Below are 7876 nucleotides of genomic sequence, written 5' to 3' on the forward strand. Positions count from 1 at the left end.
TTGTGTTTGGAGAGTCAGGGATTGGTGTGAGTTGTGTTGGGCGAGTCAGGGATTGGTGTGAGTTGTGTTGGGCGAGTCAAGGATTAGTGTGAGTTGTGTTGGGCAAGTCAAGGCTTGGTGTGAGTTGTGTTGGGCAAGTCAAGGCTTGGTGTGAGTTGTGTTGGGCAAGTCAAGGCTTGGTGTGAGTTGTGTTGGGCAAGTCAAGGCTTGGTGTGGGTTGTGTTGGGCAAGTCAAGGCTTGGTGTGGGTTGTGTTGGGCAAGTCAAGGCTTGGTGTGAGTTGTGTTGGGCAAGTCAAGGATTGGTGTGAGTTGTGTTGGGTGAGTCAGTGATTGGTGTGAGTTGTGTTGGGCAAGTCAAGGATTGGTGTGAGTTGTGTTGGGCAAGTCAAGGATTGGTGTGAGTTGTGTTGGGCAAGTCAAGGATTGGTGTGAGTTGTGTTGGGCGAGTCAAGGATTGGTGTGAGTTGTGTTGGGCAAGTCAAGGATTGGTGTGAGTTGTGTTGGGCAAGTCAGGGATTGGTGTGAGTTGTGTTGGGCAAGTCAAGGCTTGGTGTGAGTTGTGTTGGGGGAGTCAAGGATTGGTGTGAGTTGTGTTGGGCAAGTCAGGGATTGGTGTGAGTTGTGTTGGGCAAGTCAAGGATTGGTGTGAGTTGTGTTGGGTGAGTCAGTGATTGGTGTGAGTTGTGTTGGGCGAGTCAGGGATTGGTGTGAGTTGTGTTGGGCGAGTCAAGGCTTGGTGTGAGTTGTGTTGGGCGAGTCAAGGATTGGTGTGAGTTGTGTTGGGCGAGTCAAGGATTGGTGTGAGTTGTGTTGGGCAAGTCAGGGATTGGTGTGAGTTGTGTTGGGCGAGTCAGGGATTGGTGTGTTGTGTTGGGCAAGTCAAGGCTTGGTGTGAGTTGTGTTGGGCGAGTCAAGGATTGGTGTGAGTTGTGTTGGGCGAGTCAAGGATTGGTGTGAGTTGTGTTGGGCAAGTCAAGGATTGGTGTGAGTTGTGTTGGGCAAGTCAAGGATTGGTGTGAGTTGTGTTGGGCAAGTCAAGGCTTGGTGTGAGTTGTGTTGGGGGAGTCAAGGCTTGGTGTGGGTTGTGTTGGGGAAGTCAAGGATTGGTGTGAGTTGTGTTGGGCAAGTCAAGGCTTGGTGTGGGTTGTGTTGGGCAAGTCAAGGATTGGTGTGAGTTGTGTTGGGCGAGTCAGGGATTGGTGTGAGTTGTGTTGGGCGAGTCAGGGATTGGTGTGTTGTGTTGGGCAAGTCAAGGCTTGGTGTGAGTTGTGTTGGGCAAGTCAAGGCTTGGTGTGAGTTGTGTTGGGCGAGTCAAGGATTGGTGTGAGTTGTGTTGGGCAAGTCAGGGATTGGTGTGAGTTGTGTTGGGCAAGTCAGGGATTGGTGTGAGTTGTGTTGGGCGAGTCAGTGATTGGTGTGAGTTGTGTTGGGCGAGTCAAGGATTGGTGTGAGTTGTGTTGGGCAAGTCAAGGATTGGTGAGAGTTGTGTTGGGCAAGTCAAGGCTTGGTGTGAGTTGTGTTTGGGGAGTCAAGGCTTGGTGTGAGTTGTGTTGGGCAAGTCAAGGATTGGTGAGAGTTGTGTTGGGCGAGTCAAGGCTTGGTGTGAGTTGTGTTTGGGGAGTCAAGGCTTGGTGTGGGTTGTGTTGGGCAAGTCAAGGATTGGTGTGAGTTGTGTTGGGCGAGTCAGTGATTGGTGTGAGTTGTGTTGGGCGAGTCAGTGATTGGTGTGGGTTGTGTTGGGCAAGTCAAGGATTGGTGTGAGTTGTGTTGGGCAAGTCAAGGCTTGGTGTGAGTTGTGTTGGGCAAGTCAAGGCTTGGTGTGAGTTGTGTTGGGCAAGTCAAGGATTGGTGTGAGTTGTGTTGGGCAAGTCAAGGCTTGGTGTGAGTTGTGTTGGGCAAGTCAAGGCTTGGTATGGGTTGTGTTGGGCAAGTCAAGGATTGGTGTGAGTTGTGTTGGGCAAGTCAGGGATTGGTGTGAGTTGTGTTGGGCGAGTCAAGGATTGGTGTGAGTTGTGTTGGGCGAGTCAAGGATTGGTGTGAGTTGTGTTGGGCAAGTCAGGGATTGGTGTGAGTTGTGTTGGGCAAGTCAGGGATTGGTGTGAGTTGTGTTGGGCAAGTCAAGGCTTGGTGTGAGTTGTGTTGGGCGAGTCAAGGCTTGGTGTGAGTTGTGTTGGGCAAGTCAAGGCTTGGTGTGAGTTGTGTTGGGCGAGTCAAGGCTTGGTGTGAGTTGTGTTGGGCGAGTCAAGGCTTGGTGTGAGTTGTGTTGGGCGAGTCAAGGCTTGGTGTGAGTTGTGTTGGGCAAGTCAAGGCTTGGTGAGAGTTGTGTTGGGCAAGTCAGGGATTGGTGTGAGTTGTGTTGGGCAAGTCAAGGCTTGGTGTGAGTTGTGTTGGGCAAGTCAAGGCTTGGTGTGAGTTGTGTTGGGCAAGTCAAGGCTTGGTGTGGGTTGTGTTGGGCAAGTCAAGGATTGGTGAGAGTTGTGTTGGGCAAGTCAAGGCTTGGTGTGAGTTGTGTTGGGCAAGTCGAGACTTGATGTGAGTTGTGTTGGGCAAGTCAAGGCTTGGTGTGAGTTGTGTTGGGCGAGTCAAGGCTTGGTGTGAGTTGTGTTGGGCGAGTCAGGGATTGGTGTGAGTTGTGTTGGGCAAGTCAAGGCTTGGTGTGGGTTGTGTTGGGCAAGTCAAGGATTGGTGAGAGTTGTGTTGGGGAAATCAAAGGCAATACCAGCACAAGGAGTGACTTTCACACAAACACTGTCAACACACCAGTAACATTTCTGTCCCAAGTGAGTACAGAACAACTCCTACCAAGCACCGTCAATGTGACGTACAGAACAAATCCTACCGAGCACCGTCAATGTGGCGTACATAACAAATCCTACCTAGCACCGTCAATGTGGCGTACATAACAAATCCTACCTAGCACCGTCAATGTGGCGTACATAACAAATCCTACCTAGCACCGTCAATGTGGTATACATAACAAATCCTACCTAGCACCGTCAATGTGGTATACATAACAAATCCTACCTAGCTCCGTCAATGTGGTATACAGAACAAATCCTACCTAGCACCGTCAATGTGGCGTACATAACAAATCCTACCTAGCACCGTCAATGTTGCGTACAGAACAAATCCTACCTAGCACCGTCAATGTGGCGTACATAACAAATCCTACCTAGCACCGTCAATGTGGTGTACAGAACAAATCCTACCTAGCACCGTCAATGTGGTGTACATAACAAGCACCGTCAATGTTGCGTACAGAACAAATCCTACCTAGCACCGTCAATGTTGCGTCCGTGTCAATGGTGTCCCCTTTGTTTTTCGCACGACACGTGTACGTCCCCGCGTCCTTTCGACGCACGTCCTTAATGTGTAGGGTGCCGGCGCCTCGTAGTGTCACCCTCTGGGCTTCCCTGCACAAAACACAAACATTCACTTGACCACTGAACACCGTGACAAGACAACCGACTGCCATGGAGCCAAGTTCTAAACACACACATTGTGCTTAATTTTGTCTGTGAAGAATGTGGCATTGCAACCTACTTATGTTTTTATAATGAACATTTAATGAAAATTGACTGAGGCACACATCTCTCTCCTCTCGTATTCTCTCACCTCACTCACACACACACACACACACACAAACAATATATTCTCTATCCACATCCTATGTCATGAAAAAGGAAGTTTCAAAAAAGAAAAGTTCCTACAAAAGAGACACCATGCGTGTAAAAAGCCCAACTCACGAGAAGTCGACGGTGGCACCATCTTTGAGCCACAAGATGGAGGGGGGGTGCTTGAGGTGGTCGCGACCGTTAGCCGCGCAGTGCAGGAAAGCCTCCCCCCCCACCACCACCTCCTGGTCACGGGGCCGTAGCACGAAACTTGGGGCCTCACTCTCCGGGGGGTCTGGGTTCAAACACACAGGTAAACCTTTTCTTATAACCATACATATGATCATAGAGGAAAAAGATGTCAGAGATCTTAACTTCTTTCAGACCAGCTTTATAAGGGTGGTGCCCATCTCCTCTCCCTCACTGCCTTTGCCTTCCACCGCCCTCACTGCCTTTGCCTTCTACCGCCCTCACTGCCTTTACCTTCCACCGCCCTCACTGCCTTTACCTTCTACCGCCCTCACTGCCTTTGCCTTCTACCGCCCTCACTGCCTTTGCCTTCCACCGCCCTCACTGCCTTTGCCTTCCACCGCCCTCAATAGTCTTTACCTTCCACCGCCCTCAATAGTCTTTACCTTCCACCGCCCTCAATAGTCTTTACCTTCCATCGCCCTCACTGCCTTTACCTTCCACCGCCCTCACTGCCTTTGCCTTCCACCGCCCTCACTGCCTTTGACTTCCACCGCCCTCAATAGCCTTTACCTTCCACCGCCCTCAATAGGGACAGGTACCCATTTCCAGCTGGGTGGACTGGAGAGCGCTACGAAAAATCGGGTATTTGTTTTTGACCACGAGGAAGAGATTATACATGTCATTGGCGGTCCTGTCTGGGGCAAACACACACTACACACAACAGTAGCAGCATCTTATTCATACAAAATACTTCTACCATGCTAATAATGGCTTGAAGACATTCAAAGTCGACACAAACCAACGCGTTCATTTCATCACACACACACACACACACACACACACACACACACACACACACACACACACACACATACACACACACACACACACACTCACCTTGCATGTTGAGAGAGAGAGTAGCAAAGGGAGAGAAGCGGGATCGCTCCATGTTGGACACCTCACAGCGGTACTGCGCAAAGTCAGCGGCCGTTACCGTGGCGATCTCCAACACGCCGGACGGGTAGATGATGGTCTTGGGGCCCGGTATCACCGCCACGCTCTCCCGAAACCACCGCACATCAGGGGGAGGCACTCCCACCGACTGACACTCGAACATGGCCGTGTCGTTGAGGCGGATGGTGATGTCTTCAGGGGGCGCCTCAAAGTGTTTGGGTAAGGCTGTAGGCACACAAAACATGACTGTATCCAGGGGGCACCTCAAAGTGTTAGGGTAAGGCTGTAGGCACACAAAACATGACTGTATTCAGGGGGCACCTCAAAGTGTTAGGGTAAGGCTGTAGGCACACAAAACATGACTGTATCCAGGGGGCACCTCAAAGTGTTAGGGTAAGGCTGTAGGCACACAAAACATGACTGTATTCAGGGGGCACCTCAAAGTGTTTGGGTAAGGCTGTAGGCACACAAAACATGACTGTATCCAGGGGGCGCCTCAAAGTGTTAGGGTAAGGCTGTAGGCACACAAAACATGACTGTATCCAGGGGGCACCTCAAAGTGTTAGGGTAAGGCTGTAGGCACACAAAACATGACTGTATTCAGGGGGCACCTCATAGTGTTAGGGTAAGGCTGTAGGCACACAAAACATGACTGTATTCAGGGGGCACCTCAAAGTGTTAGGGTAAGGCTGTAGACACACAAAACATGACTGTATCCAGGGGGTGCCTCAAAGTGTTAGGGTAAGGCTGTAGGCACACAAAACATGACTGTATCCAGGGGGTGCCTCAAAGTGTTAGGGTAAGGCTGTAGGCACACAAAACATGACTGTATTCAGGGGGTGCCTCAAAGTGTTTGGGTAAGGCTGTAGGCACACAAAACATGACTGTATCCAGGGGGCACCTCAAAGTGTTTGGGTAAGGCTGTAGGCACACAAAACATGACTGTATCCAGGGGGCACCTCAAAGTGTTAGGGTAAGGCTGTAGGCACACAAAACATGACTGTATTCAGGGGGCACCTCAAAATGTTAGGGTAAGGCTGTAGGCACACAAAACATGACTGTATTTAGGGGGCACCTCAAAGTGTTAGGGTAAGGCTGTAGGCACACAAAACATGACTGTATTTAGGGGGCACCTCAAAGTGTTTGGGTAAGGCTGTAGGCACACAAAACATGACTGTATTCAGGGGGCACCTCAAAGTGTTAGGGTAAGGCTGTAGGCACACAAAACATGACTGTATCCAGGGGGCACCTCAAAGTGTTAGGGTAAGGCTGTAGGCACACAAAACATGACTGTATCCAGGGGGCACCTCAAAGTGTTAGGGTAAGGCTGTAGACACACAAAACATGACTGTATTCAGGGGCCACCTCAAAGTGTTAGGGTAAGGCTGTAGGCACACAAAACATGACTGTATTCAGGGGGCACCTCAAAGTGTTAGGGTAAGGCTGTAGGCACACAAAACATGACTGTATCCAGGGGGCACCTCAAAATGTTAGGGTAAGGCTGTAGGCACACAAAACATGACTGTATTCAGGGGGCACCTCAAAGTGTTAGGGTAAGGCTGTAGACACACAAAACATGACTGTATCCAGGGGGTGCCTCAAAGTGTTAGGGTAAGGCTGTAGGCACACAAAACATGACTGTATCCAGGGGGCACCTCAAAGTGTTTGGGTAAGGCTGTAGGCACACAAAACATGACTGTATCCAGGGGGTGCCTCAAAGTGTTAGGGTAAGGCTGTAGGCACACAAAACATGACTGTATTCAGGGGGCACCTCAAAGTGTTTGGGTAAGGCTGTAGGCACACAAAACATGACTGTATCCAGGGGGTGCCTCAAAGTGTTAGGGTAAGGCTGTAGGCACACAAAACATGACTGTATTCAGGGGGCACCTCAAAGTGTTTGGGTAAGGCTGTAGGCACACAAAACATGACTGTATCCAGGGGGCACCTCAAAGTGTTTGGGTAAGGCTGTAGGCACACAAAACATGACTGTATCCAGGGGGCACCTCAAAATGTTTGGGTAAGGCTGTAGGCACACAAAACATGACTGTATTCAGGGGGCACCTCAAAGTGTTTGGGTAAGGCTGTAGGCACACAAAACATGACTGTATTCAGGGGGCACCTCAAAGTGTTAGGGTAAGGCTGTAGGCACACAAAACATGACTGTATTCAGGGGGCACCTCAAAGTGTTAGGGTAAGGCTGTAGGCACACAAAACATGACTGTATTCAGGGGGCACCTCAAAGTGTTAGGGTAAGGCTGTAGGCACACAAAACATGACTGTATTCAGGGGGCACCTCAAAGTGTTAGGGTAAGGCTGTAGGCACACAAAACATGACTGTATCCAGGGGGCACCTCAAAGTGTTTGGGTAAGGCTGTAGGCACACAAAACATGACTGTATCCAGGGGGCGCCTCAAAGTGTTAGGGTAAGGCTGTAGGCACACAAAACATGACTGTATTCAGGGGGCACCTCAAAGTGTTAGGGTAAGGCTGTAGGCACACAAAACATGACTGTATCCAGGGGGCACCTCAAAGTGTTAGGGTAAGGCTGTAGGCACACAAAACATGACTGTATCCAGGGGGCGCCTCAAAGTGTTTGGGTAAGGCTGTAGGCACACAAAACATGACTGTATTCAGGGGGCACCTCAAAGTGTTAGGGTAAGGCTGTAGGCACACAAAACATGACTGTATCCAGGGGGCGCCTCAAAGTGTTAGGGTAAGGCTGTAGGCACACAAAACATGACTGTATTCAGGGGGCACCTCAAAGTGTTAGCGTAAGGCTGTAGGCACACAAAACATGACTGTATCCAGGGGGTGCCTCAAAGTGTTAGGGTAAGGCTGTAGGCACACAAAACATGACTGTATTCAGGGGGAACCTCAAAGTGTTAGGGTAAGGCTGTAGGCACACAAAACATGACTGTATTCAGGGGGCACCTCAAAGTGTTAGGGTAAGGCTGTAGGCACACAAAACATGACTGTATTCAGGGGGCACCTCAAAGTGTTTGGGTAAGGCTGTAGGCACACAAAACATGACTGTATTCAGGGGGCACCTCAAAGTGTTAGGGTAAGGCTGTAGGCACACAAAACATGACTGTATTCAGGGGGTGCCTCAAAGTGT

The 7876-nt window shown here is 50.1% G+C and overlaps 1 protein-coding gene across 2 annotated transcripts in view; it reads right to left on the reverse strand.

The window, feature by feature from the left end:
• Positions 1-7876, reverse strand: part of LOC138950300 (neogenin-like) — a 153330-nt gene that overhangs the window by 75423 nt on the left and 70031 nt on the right. For both annotated transcript variants that reach the window (XM_070322052.1, XM_070322051.1), the window contains exons 4-6: positions 4705-4986; positions 3748-3910; positions 3275-3414 (exon numbers count right to left, since the gene is read on the reverse strand). In XM_070322052.1, coding sequence (XP_070178153.1) covers positions 3275-3414; positions 3748-3910; positions 4705-4986 — 585 coding nt within the window. The remainder of the gene's footprint in view (positions 1-3274; positions 3415-3747; positions 3911-4704; positions 4987-7876) is intronic.

Source organism: Littorina saxatilis, linkage group LG16 (genome assembly GCF_037325665.1).
Source record: "Littorina saxatilis isolate snail1 linkage group LG16, US_GU_Lsax_2.0, whole genome shotgun sequence".
In the NCBI taxonomy this organism is placed as follows: Eukaryota; Metazoa; Mollusca; class Gastropoda; order Littorinimorpha; family Littorinidae; genus Littorina; species Littorina saxatilis.